The sequence below is a fragment of the Chelonia mydas genome, chromosome 1 (genome assembly GCF_015237465.2).
Source record: "Chelonia mydas isolate rCheMyd1 chromosome 1, rCheMyd1.pri.v2, whole genome shotgun sequence".
In the NCBI taxonomy this organism is placed as follows: Eukaryota; Metazoa; Chordata; order Testudines; family Cheloniidae; genus Chelonia; species Chelonia mydas.
This window is the reverse complement of record NC_057849.1, coordinates 123,943,738-123,957,212: the sequence shown is the minus strand read 5'-3', so window position 1 is coordinate 123,957,212 and position 13,475 is coordinate 123,943,738. Positions and strand designations below refer to the sequence as shown.

At 44.9% G+C, this 13,475-nt stretch overlaps 1 protein-coding gene across 1 annotated transcript in view; it reads left to right on the top strand.

The window, feature by feature from the left end:
- Positions 1 to 12,211, top strand: part of LOC102938635 (arylsulfatase E) — a 38,246-nt gene extending 26,035 nt beyond the window's left edge. The window contains exon 6 of the mRNA XM_007072697.3: positions 11,735 to 12,211. Coding sequence (XP_007072759.3) covers positions 11,735 to 12,105 — 371 coding nt within the window. The 3' untranslated portion in view covers positions 12,106 to 12,211. The remainder of the gene's footprint in view (positions 1 to 11,734) is intronic.
- The last annotated feature ends 1,264 nt before the right edge of the window (positions 12,212 to 13,475 follow it).

Genomic DNA, 13,475 nt, shown 5'->3' with positions numbered 1-13,475 from the left:
AACCATGGAGCAGGTCCTCAAGGAATCAATTCTGAAGCACTTAGAGGAGAGGAAAATGATCAGGAACAGTCAGCATGGATTCACCAAGTGCAAGTCATGCCTGACTAATCTAATTGCCTTCTATGACGAGATAACTGGCTCTGTGGATGAGGGGAAAGCAATGAATGTGTTGTTCCTTGACTTTAGCAAAGCTTTTGACACTGTCTCCCACACTATTCTTGCCAGTAAATTAAAGAAGTATGGGCTGGATGAATGGACGATAAGGTGGATAGAAAGCTGGCTAGATTTTCAGGCTCAACGGGTAGTGATCAATGGCTCCATGTCTAGTTGGCAGCTGGTATCAAGTGGAGTGCCCCAAGGGTTGGTCCTGGGGCCGGTTTTGTTCAATATCTTCATTAATGATCTGGAGGATGGTGTGGATTGCACCCTCAGCAAGATTGCAGATGACACTAAACTGGGAGGAGCGGTAGATATGCTGGAGGGTAGGGAAAGGATACAGAGGGCCCTAGACAAATTGGAGGATTGGGCCAAAAGAAATCTGATGAGGTTCAACAAGGACAAGTGCAGAGTCCTGCACTTAGGACGGAAGAATCCCATGCACCGCTACAGACTAGGGACCAAATGGCTCGGCAGCAGTTCTGCAGAAAAGGACCTAGGGGTTACAGTGGACGAGAAGCTGGATATGAGTCAGCAGTGTGCCCTTGTTGCCAAGAAGGCCAATGGCATTTTGGGATGTATAAGTAGGGGCATAGCGAGCAGATCGAGGGACGTGATCGTTCCCCTCTATTCGACATTGGTGAGGCCTCATCTGGAGTACTGTGTCCGGTTTTGGGCCCCACACTACAAGAAGGATGTGGATAAATTGGAGAGAGTCCAGCGAAGGGCAACAAAAATGATTAGGGGTCTGGAACACATGACTTATGAGGAGAGGCTGAGGGAACTGGGATTGTTTAGTCTGCGGAAGAGAAGAATGAGGGGGGATTTGATAGCTGCTTTCAACTACCTGAGAGGTGGTTCCAGAGAGGATGGTTCTAGACTATTCTCAGTGGTAGAAGAGGACAGGACAAGGAGTAATGGTCTCAAGTTGCAGTGGGGGAGGTTTAGGTTGGATATTAGGAAAAACTTTTTCACTAGGAGGGTGGTGCAACATTGGAATGGGTTACCTAGGGAGGTGGTGGAATCTCCTTCCTTAGAAGTTATTAAGGTCAGGCTTGACAAAGCCCTGGCCTGGATGATTTAGTTGGGGGTTGGTCCTGCTTTGAGCAGGGGGTTGGACAAGATGACCTCCTGAGGTCCCTTCCAACCCTGATAGTCTATGATTCTATGATTACTAAGGGTTGGATTTTTAAAGGTAAATTTAGGCACCTTTAAAGGCTCAAATAGGACCTTACGTGAGATTTTGAAAATCCCACTAGGTGTCTATCTGCATCTTTAGATGCCTAAATACCTTTTAAAATCTGGTGCTCGGCCTACAATAATAGAAGGTGCTGCTGCCTCATGATAGCCAGTGCTTTCATTGCTCCAGCTGCAAAAGCATCAGGAGAGCTACCAACAGAGTGATCATGGATACAGCCTGTTTTTTTAAGCTTAAGAAGTTGTTTGCTTATTTTCAAGAGTTCCATTTTCTCTGTTAAACTGGGTTTTCCCTTTATAAAGCTCAGCTGTGAAACATCTTTCTTCAATTAGGCTAATTGACAGCAGCTGTAATGCATTTCTTAATTATGACTTAACTCCAAAACCTTCAAACAAACAAACAAACAAACTTCCTTGCTGATATATTCTTAAAGCTGTCAAGTTCCCCCAAGAAAAGGAGAGCTGGGAGCTGGGAATTCCAGAGTTCTAAGTCCTGCGCTGACAAGACTCCCCTGCCTGCATACGGTGTAGTGTCAGGAACCATGAATGAGTGGTTATAGGAAATCCATGTTTCTCACTCCTGATGGCTGAGGTAAGGCGGAAGGTGATGGAGGAGACTATCCCTTTCTCCTCATTTAAGCACTGTCTCTAAGACCTTGAGCAAGTCACTTAACATTTCTGCCTTGGTTTCCCTGTCTCTGAAATGGCGGTAATAATTTTTAAGTTCTTCACAGGGGTGTTGTGAGGCTTAATTAGTTACTGCTGGTAAAGCCAAAAAGTTGATCTATGCCTCTAAACATTTCTCATAAATCTTTAATACATTTTGAGTGGAATATATCAGCTATTGTATCTATCATATTCTGTACATGTATAGCCCCATCACTGTAGTATCTGAGCACCTTACGGTCTTTAAGGTCTTTATCCTCACTACACCTTTGTGAGGTAGGGAAGTGCTATTATTCCCATTGCACAGATGGAAAACTGAGTCACAGAGGGTGACTAGGGACAATTTTTTTTAACGATATTAAGACGTTGTTTGTTCATTGTTGCAAAGCCTATGGGCCAGATCCTGAAAGGTATTTAGGTGCCTATCTGCCTCTTTAGGTGCCCAAGCCCACCACTTGGATGCCACTGACATTTTCAAAGCTGCTCCTTAGCTGCTACCTACCCCCAGAGGTGTCTAAATCCTCCAGGCACCTAAAATTTCCACCAGTCAGCATTTGCAAAAGCCGCCAAAGGCCTGACACCACGTCACAGCTAGTAAGCTGCTCGGATCCCTCACTCAAGCCAAAGCCCTGAAGGCCACAAAGGTAAGGAGAATCGTCTATATCGTCAGTGTGGTCCAATCCCTGTAGTTGTGCTCTGAGCACACTGAAATCTTGATACCTGTCAGGTCCTGCTGCAGGAGGGCGAGATGCAGGTCACTGATGGAGTGGGGCAGCACAGCACCCACACAACAGACAGCCAGGGACAGAGAGAAAATAGGACAAAGCATGAGAAAGGTATTGAGTGTGCAAGAAAGAGTGACAGTTTGGTTGCTAGGGTGTGGGCTCGCTACAGGGGCTATCCTGGCTTTGGTACCTAACTGCATGAGAGGGTTCATGCCAACACATCCTGAGTGTAGGGAGGCGCCTGTCAGCCTGGTGCACTAGGTCAGCTGCTTAGGCGTCTATGCCCTTCTCCTCTGCATTTTGATCCTGTCTAGCTTAGACAAGCTCCCTGCTGAGCTTGCCAGCTTCTGAGGCTCCTTTTCGTAAGAATTTAGGGCTAGATCCACAAAGGTTCTTAGGCACCTAAATCCCACATTAAGGTATCGCTGATGTTCTCAAAACCACTGCTCAGCAGCCGCCTAACTGTGTAGGCACTTAAAGTCCCCCTAGGTGCCTCTGTTTCCACCAGTTGTTATGAGCAAAGCTGCCTAAATCCTGATGCTATCCCACAGCTAACGAGCTGTTCTGAACCCTTGCTCACTCCGTAGCCCAAAGGGATTCTCAGACTAGGAGTTTCCCTGCCTCTCTCTGCAGTGAGGCTCGATGTGGGAGGCTTTCTCAGAGCACACTTACCAGATTGGGTTTCACACAAATAACAGTCATGGGCGAACAGGTCAGGAATTTTTGGTGCTCGGGTGGGTGTGCATAGCTATTACTAAGGGTTGGATTTTTAAAGGTAAATTTAGGTACCTAAAGGCTCAAATAGGACCTTACGTGAGATTTTGATCCCCTCAAATACTCCACAGCCCAGAGGCTAGGATATTCATTTGAGAGGTGGGAGACCTGGATTTAAGTCCCTGCTCTGCACCAGACAGAGAAGGGATTTGAATGTAGGCGTCCCACATCGCAGGTGAGTGCCCTAACCACTGGGCTATTGGCTACGATGAGATAGGTTCACTTCTCTGTCTCTCTTTTCTCATGAGAAAGGGCTGACCTGGCCTAGACACAGAACTGCAGGAGAGGAGTCACAGCTGAGAGTCTCAAGCAGAGGTGGGTGTCTCCCTCCAGCCCATCAGTCAGGTGCCTATAGGCTCAGATCAATAGAGTTCGGCGCCTAAGGACCTTTGTGAATCTAGGCCCTAAACCCTGAGTTATGCTCACAGGCTTCCTGTACAATGCATGGGGGAGAGTTAGGTGCTTAAAAAAGGATTCGTAGAACCCATCAATTGAGAGGGGAGCCACCTAAGCTATCCAGGAATGAAATGGGGCAGAATTTAAGGCCTAGGTTAACAAAGGGACTTAGGCACAAATCTCTCATTAATCTGGGCCTCTAGGTGCCTAATTGATGGGCGGAAGGGAGGCTCTTATCTCTGCCTGGCAGTAAGAGCACTCCCTCAAACTATAGGAGAACCAGGTTCAAATCCCCACTCTGCCTGATTTAGAACAGGGCCTTGAACCCAGTCTCCCATCTCTCAGATGAACGCACATTGCTGAAGAAAATGACTGATTAATGAATCATTGTAGGATTAAATGGGGATGAGGGAAGAGAAAGATGGTCTGGAATGTAGTAGCCCCAAGTTTAAAGAATCAGATATCTTCTATTATTAGCAAATGTGGTAAGGAAGCTTATTGGCTTAAGTTTGAAAGTTTCTCTGAATATGAATATGAAAGTGTGTTTTCAAGAGAGGGAGGCTGGATTGGTTTAGATTTCAGAATGAATCATTCTCCAAACATACACCATCAGCTGGAGTTAAAGTCTGGCTCTGTATCTTAACTGTCTGGTGACTTAAATGAGCAACTTCCAAGAAAACTGATAATCAAGCAGGTATGTTATGAAACATTCCACTAGAGGGCAGTGGTACACTGATAAATTCTACAAAAAGAAAAGGCGTGCTTGTGGCACCTTAGAGACTGACAAATGTATTTGACAGGTTTCGTAAAAAGAAAAGGAGGACTTGTTAGTCTCTAAGGTGCCACAAGTACTCCTTTAAATTTATTTGAGCATAAGCTTTCATGAGCTACAGCTCACTTCTGCATGCATCCGATGATGTGAGCTGTAGCTCACGAAAGCTTATGCTCAAATAAATTGGTTAGTCTCTAAGGTTCCACAAGTCCTCCTGTTCTTTTTGCGAATACAGACTAACACGGCTGCTACTCTGAAACCTGATAAATTCTAATGCACCCAAAGAGGCCGGGGGTCCATCAATATTGCTTTGCTTTGAATTTGAACCCATAGAGATGTGCCTAGCCTCAAAGTGCTTCAAACAAAGAGATTTCCCCCTCCCTCGGACCACCTCCCAATGAGTGTTTCATCAATCTCCAACTTGTACGCCATTTAAATCCCTGTTTCATTTTCAGACGAGTTCTGACTGGTGGCCATGCTTTAACTGTCTTCCAAATTTGAAATTTAACAGATGGAGCTTTTAACAATAAGTACTAAAGGACTAGTGAGCCAACCCACCACAGCCCTGCACGAGATACAGAAACAGACTACAAGTGGCTACATATAAAAAGAAAATAGGTATGTCCCTTAGATGCGGACACTTGGGCAGATATCCTGACAACTGGGGGCCCCACCTCTTCATCTTCTGGGAGAGAAATTCAATGGGATAAAAGCAACGGACATTTCTTCTACACACCAGTTTTTCTAACAACATGAATCCAACACTCTTCCCATCCCCTCAATCTCTCAGAGAGATGTTGTAGTCAAATAGGTCCCTGCACACACATTTTCTGGGACTCCCCACAGATTAGAAATTTCTGATCTTGCACACACAATGGCCTGAAACTGTTTCCAAGACCCAGACAGATAAAAATGCAACTAACTATATTCTGGCTAATATCCCCATGCAGCACCTGTGAAACAATACAGAATGTCACTTAGCCACAAGTTTGAGAGTAGTGGTTAGGAAATGGGTCAGTGTAGTGTGGCTCACAAAAGAGAATCCTACATTTAAGATGGGGCAATACAAAATATAAGAAATAGGAGAAATCACAGCCCAAATCTGACCATTCTGGGCCAGGTTCAAGAAAGGATGGGCCTTAGGGGAGAACTTAGTATAGAAACCAATGGGGCCTTTGGCCCAAACCAAAATGCGGACGTGAGATCATAAAATGAATCTGCCTGTGTAGGAAAATATGTGAACACACCAAGCTTTTAATCATCTAACCCTACTGAGAGGCAGAGCGGTCTAGCAATGGATAGGGCACTAAACTGGAAGTCAGGAGACCTGTGTTTTTATTCCCAGCTCTGTCACTAAACTTCTGTGACCCTGACCAAGTCACTTCCCTTAGCTCACTTACCTCAGTTTCCCCCTCTCATCCTGTGTATTGTCTATCTCTAGACTAAAAGCTCTCCAGGGTAGGAGTTGTCTGTTACTATGTTATTTTACGATGGATCTCTGAGCTTGACTCTCTAGCTGCTATAGTAATATAAAAATAATGATGGTCGTGTATATTGATGCCCTACTAAGCTTTGTGTTTAGACTGGTTTATGTGGGTTGTTGTCTGCTACTTGGTTTCAAATTGATCTAATGCACCACATATCTTTGCTCCCTATTACCAATAATGTAACAATGGATTGTTAATATCTCTCTCTCTCTTGCTCTTATCTTTTACCTGTCTAACCTTATGTATATTTGATTTACTTAACTGCGTAGAGTTGTGTACCTTCCTAGTTATCCCAATGAAACACAAGGAGATGGTTCTATAAAAAATGAAACATTCTGCACATGTATACTGCTCCCACTTTAGTCACATAAGAGAGGATGCAAGATATCATTTTTGGGAGGAATCCCATAGCTACTCAAGCAATCTTTTCCCCCACAAATTTAGAGAGAAAAAATAATTTGCTCATCTGGCTGCATAACTTACACGTGTATGTCCATTTCAGACATGCAGATCAGATATATTCAAAATGTGGGTAGGTCTGAAATTCAGGCAGGTGAAACTTGGTTAAATGAACCATAGTTAAACCAAAACTTGTAATATTCCATGTAATTTAATCTGAAACAAAAATCTGTTCCTTGCTCAGATCCATTCCTTTCTTACAAGGCAGGAGAAATCTTTGGAGTCCAATTGATTTCTCCTTATTGTTCTGCTCATTTTAAAATACATCACGTTCCTGTTCTACTTATTGTCCTTTCATGTATGTATATTGGGCTGTCTGGATGTGAAGCCATTGTATCTTTCTGTCTTCTAGTGAGGACTCATCAATTAGGCCCTTCATCAAGGCTGGGAGAGTCTTTTGTCTATATGTTAAAGAGTCCTTTCCTCTATCCTGACACAATGGGGCTTATTAGTGACACTTTCTGCTTGTTAAATTGATTATTACCAGATGGGCTTGAGAGTTATTTAGATTCAAGAAACAGTTTTTCCTTGGACATATTACATTAACATGGTACCCCAAAATTAACACACTTCCCTCAAGTTCAGTCAGGGTTGCTTTAACTCCGATTATGTGTTCCTCTTTGTCTGTCTGTGCTGGCTGGAACCCCTGCTGGCTGCTCCAATGCTGAGTTCTACTCAGCTTTCAATATTGTTTTTCCCCATTGTTTTCTGGGTTTTTTTTTTTCTTTTCTGGACACTCCAGTTGTTGTTGTGGCCACATTCTCAGTGCACCTTTCAACGCTAACTAACAGGGAGACAGATTCTTCATTGCCCTGCACCTTGTGTAGTTATTTAGTATTTTATACCCATTTTGCACAGATGTAAATAACTACACAAGGTGCAGGGTAATGGAGAATCAGTCATAACTAGCCAGTATAAGTGAGCTAAATAGACAGCCAGGTAACTGGGCTAATATGGCCCAAAATATTTAATGAAATGCATAGACAAATTAATTTTTCTGAACACATATCAATGACATAATTGGTATATAGATTATATATAAAATAGACTATATATATATAATGAGATACATATCTATATATTGAAAATGTATCTAGATATACCACAGTATGAGTTCACATACTTACATACAGCCAAGAAAAAACACATACTGAGAAATTGTTAATCTTAAACTTCAGCTACAATTAATGGCTGTGACCTTTATTTATCAATCCATGATTTTTTTTTTTTTTTTTTATAATTTCTGCTAATGTCTGAGGGGGGGGAAACATCTGTGTCTACCATGTTTCCAAATACATTATTTTAATCCAAAACAACCGAGGAATTCAGCCAGAAGTGATCACACCAAAGAAGTTCTGAGATGCAGCCTGAAAAGTATAGTTGTAATTTACAATTAAATTAAGAAATATACCCATGGAAGGCGTTCAGACTGGAGTATTTGCTAGAGTTTGAGATGCATTATTGTTTCCACCACCTTTCTCATAATAGTTTTTGTTTAGCAAAAGACATCCTGGCTGCAGCAACACTCAGACCGCGGGGTAAAGCTGCAGCCTCCCAGTCATGGAGAACAGCTCAGGGCACAGCAGAAGGCAGGAGAGTTCAGCAGATTCCACTGAACCAAAAAGAAAACGTCATATATACAGACTGCAAATGTCGGCTTTTGTGCTGCATGCATTACAGAAATGGCTCAGAGTGTTGAACCTACCTTCCGTCAGTTAGGCATCATGTCTAATCTCTCTCTTGTGCTGGACACAACCACCTCCTCCTCCTGGAATGACTTCAGTTACAGGGGATCAGGGCCTAAATGTGTTACCATCAGATGGCTGCTAACAACTGGGAGCATGAACATTTTTTATGTGGACCTTGGGCTTCCATGGCCCTGATAGTTTATAGAAAATAAAAATTATAATGATAAAATAATAATGTGTGCAGTGTAGTTGTAGCCACGTCGTTGCCAGGATATGAGAGAAAGACAAGGTGGGTGAGGTAATCTTGGAGTACGTTTCCCAGACCTATGGAAGAGCTCTGTGTAGTTTGAAAGCTTGTCTGTCTCTCCAACAGAAGTTGGGCTAATAAATGATATTACCCCACCCACCTTGTCTCAGTTAATAATGTCACTCATAGAGCTTTGCTCAGATCAATTGTATCATCTCCTATCAGACCATGGGATACAGGGGGAGGCAAATCTCCAGTCAAACTGCATTCAGTTGCACCCTTAATGCCTTGTCATTTTTCATGATTAGCCAGCCTCCTACTGTGATGCTGCTACTTTGTTTTATATAGTTCTGTTCAGACTATCGGTCAGAGGCTGGAGAGCCACTGGTCTGGGCAACAGCTCCATACCACGTGTTACTGTGGCACTGCAATCTAGTGTTTATCACACTGCGTTGAAAACAAGTTTCTGTTTCCATTGTATTATTTGCTCACAGCTGATATCCAGTAAGCTGCCCTGCTTTCAAGACTAAGCTACATCCTGAGACTGGAAATAAGCTGGGGCCAGATTCTGTCTAGTCCTTCCATGAGTGCAAAGTGCAGAGAGAGACCATAAAGAATTTTCCCTTAGGCAGACCACATAAGGACCAGGTACAATTCCAGTCCCTGCACTAAGACTGCAAGGACTGCACTCTTGAGGGTGCACACAGCTCCACTGGGGCAGGGGGAAGAGATGGGGATCTTCCCCCACATAAGGCACCAACCACCAGAGCTAGCTATCACTACATTATTATGTACACCCATAGGTGCTGCAGTTCCAGCACCTACTGGCTTCAAGTGGTTTCCATTATCTACAGGGTTACAGTTTGGTTCAATGGCTCTCAGCTCTCCCACTATGAAAATTGTTCCAGCATCCCTTGCTACACCCTACAAAGGGGAATAGCAGAAAGTGTGCAGTACATGTGGGCCTGCAAACTCTGGGAAGCATTTGAGTCCCTGAGGGAACACATCACAGTCTTTTCCAGGAGCAGCTTCATCTCCCTCCTTACCATGAGCTGGGAGCCCCTATGCTGCTGAGAATGTTCTTTGAAAGCTATACCCAAGTAGTCATTTTAAATAGGTGGATCCATCCACACACGACTCTCTCACTGACTCCCAACACCCTTGTGACTATATTGGGAATAAGACTTGCCCCCTAGCTATCTGGGACCCACTGGACAATTCTTAGCCCTGGTCTACACTAGGACTTTAGGTCGAATTTAGCAGCATTAAATCGATGTAAACCTGCACCTGTCCACACAATGAAGCCCTTTATTTCGACTTAAAGGGCTCTTAAAATCGATTTCCTTACTCCACTCCTGACAAGTGGATTAGCGCTTAAATCGGCCTTGCCGGCTCGAATTTGGGGTACTGTGGACACAATTCGACAGTATTGGCCTCCGGGAGCTATCCCAGAGTGCTCCATTTTGACCGCTCTGGACAGCACTCTCAACTCAGATGCACGATTGTTTGCCGTTGCTCTGACGCAGGGAGGGGCGACTGAGGACACGGCTTACAGGGTTGGCTTCAGGGAGCTAAAATCAACAAAGGGGATGGCTTTACATCAAGGAGTATTTTCAGGCAGGACTTCACAGAGGGTTCCAATAAGAAATGATGCACCTAAGTTATTGTTCTTATTGGAACAAGGAGGTTAGCCTGGCCTCTGATTGATACATGGCTAGATTTACCTCGCTGCACCTTCTCTGTGAGTGACTGCAGTGTGACCTAGAGGAATGAGTCCCCTAGACAGGGGAGGGGGGGGAAGTAAATGAGTACAAAACAAATCTGGTCTATTTCTTGTTCTGATCCACTCTATCTATCTTTTACATCTTTGGCTGGCAGCAGAAGGACTGCATGCCATCCACATCTCATGGCTGCTCAGCAGAAGATGGTACAGTACGACTGCTAGCCATCCTCATCTCTTGCCTGCCCGGCAGAAGATGGTACAGTACGACTGCTAGCAATCCGTATTGCCTGCCTGCTCACCATAAGACGGTTCAATAGGACTGACTGCAGGACTAAAGAGAATGACCTGGTCAAGTCACTCCAAATTTAGTCCCTATGCCCATGTCTGCCCAGGCGCTCCCAGCTGACGTGGCCAGGAGCACCTCGGACATGACGATGACGGCTACCAGTCGTATTGTACCGTCTGCTGCCAGAAGGCAATGGGTTGCTGCTACTGTGTAGCAATGCCGTACCGCGTCTGCCAGCACCCAGGAGACATACGGTGACGGTTACCTGAGCAGGCTCCATGCTTGCCGTGGTATGGCGTCTGCACAGGTAACTCAGGAAAAAAGGCGCAAAACGATTGTCTGCCCTTGCTTTCACGGAGGGAGGGAGGGAAGGGGGGCCTGACGATATGTACCCAGAACCACCCGCGACAATGTTTTAGCCCCATCAGGCATTGGGATCTCAACCCAGAATTCCAATGGGCAGCGGAGACTGCGGGAACTGTGGGATAGCTATCCACAGTGCAACGCTCCGGAAGACGACTCTCGCCTCGGTACTGTGGAAGCACTCTGCCCAGTTAATGCACTTAATGCACTTAGAGCATTTTCTGTGGGGACACACACACTCGAATATATAAAACCGATTTCTAAAAAACCGACTTCTATAAATTCGACCTTATTCCGTAGTGTAGATATACCCTTAGGGACAGTCTTTTGAGCTGATAGACTTCTGCAAAGCAGAGAGAGGGAATGCAGTCCAGCTTGTAGAGGAGCATTGGTCTTGCACAGCAATTTATAGAGCAGTAGTTGGCACCCACAATGCACTAGGTGCAGTCCACACACATAGGAAGATTTGGCCCTTGTCTTGTAGAACTAAGTTAGTCATCTCTAGCAGGGATAAATGAGGGCACCAGTTGCTGTAAAAAGAAATGCTTTTAAGCATGGTTCTACAGATCACTACCTTAGAAGAACAAAAAGAACCGGTTCAGTGGCTTTTGGAAAGGACTATTTTGGAATTCAATTAGTTCCCAGTAGATAAATAGTTGCATGGTCATCTTGGCTTGCCGCTTATTTCCTGACAGGGACGGAATAAAAGCCTTTGCAGGGAAAATACTGCCCTTAGGAGAGCTCGGTCTAGTTCATGTCCATATTTGTTACTTAAAGTGGTTTCTCTCCTGGCAGGTGGGGCACTGTGGAAGGCTCATCATGTGACTCCAATATTCCAGGCAGAGGGTGCTGGAGCCTGTTATAGACGTGGAATGTGCCATTGCTTTGGGAAAGACGTAACCCATCGTGACCCTCCTTTGCTCTTTGATCTCTCCAGTGACCCAGCTGAGACCAAACCTCTGTCTCCTGCCACTGAGCCCCTGTTTGACACAGTAATAAGCAGACTAGAAAGAGCTGTTCAGGAGCATCGCCAGACACTGACTCTGGTCCCTCAGCAGCTCTCTGGGTACAACAACATATGGAAGCCCTGGCTGCAGCCGTGCTGTGGGACATTCCCATTTTGCTGGTGTGACAAAGAAGGTGACAGTGAGCAGGAAATTCTTTAACCAAAGAAAGAACAGGGAGGCAGTCAAACAGCTAGTAACCTGAAAAAAAAAGAGAATAGAACTTAAATGACTTGGAGCTAAGTACTGACATCCATAGGCAGGGCAAAATTACACTGGACTATTTGAATCAGACATTCCTTTCACTTCTGACCCACCTACACTCACCCACCCCTATCACTGAGCTCTGTTCAGTAGACCTGGAGTCTGCCTGATTAAGTCCTGAACATAATCTCTGGACCAAATTCTGTCTCAGTTGCAATTTGGCCCTAAACAGTGAGCTCAGGCTTTTGTCCCAGATAAATGAACTGGGATTTCTTTTTCTACCTGTGTTCAGTATCCTTGGGCTTGAGCATCTATATGGTCTCTCGCAGACCCGAGTCCAGGGGGGCACTAGCGCCTCTGGGATCTGGTTAGTTTGACTCGGGTCTGTGCGCTGCCGTGGGGCTGCCAGAGCCCCAAGTTCAAGCGGAGGTTAGAAAAGTCTTAATGGAGGGGTATAATCACTGAGGTGAACATGTTACCAAACTGAATGCACATTTGTTTTTAAATACAGGTCCATTGCCAACCAATTTGGGGTAAACTACATGCCTGATTGCCTTAGATACCTCTGCCGTCACTTCAGTCAACTTTCCAACCTCAAAGTAGCGGGCATTAAAGATATTCTAGCAGTAACTGCTGGCTTTAAGAGAGTGGGGTTGCCTAACTGTGCCAGGGCCATTATTGGGCCTCATTTGCTCTCCTGGAGGAGCACCTGAGTACGTACACTGCAAAGGGTACTACTCCATTGCTCTGCAGGCACCAGTGGACCACAGAGCCAGATTTAGAAATGTCAGCGTGGGCTGCACAGGAAAAATTCACAAGCTAGGAGTTTTTTGCCAATCAGGAATCTACATTCATGGACAAGGTGGGACACTAGTCCCACCAAATGACGTTCACATAAATGGTGTTACTGTCTGCACTGTCATCCTGGGGAAGCCTGCATACCCCTTTTGCTTTGGCTTATAAAACTGTATCCTGATTTCAGAGGCCTTGACAACAGATGGTTTAATCACACAAGGTGTAGAATGGTTGTTGAGTATGCTTTAGGCAGATTGAAGGCCCATTAGAAATTGTTTGGATGCCATTGTCATCAATGTTGTCCACCTTGCTTGGCTTGCTGTGCCCTTCACAAGCTTTGTGAAGCCAGAGATGAGCCATTTCCCCCTGACTGGATTGGTACCCTCAGCCAGAAAGTACAGCTACCAATGAGGGAGCTGGTTGTGCCCGGGCAGCATAAGTCAGAGATGTTTTGTGGTCTCACACAGCCCAATGGATGAGGGGGAATAGTACTGCTATTACTGTCCTTGGGGAGCCGGAAATTGACTCATGTT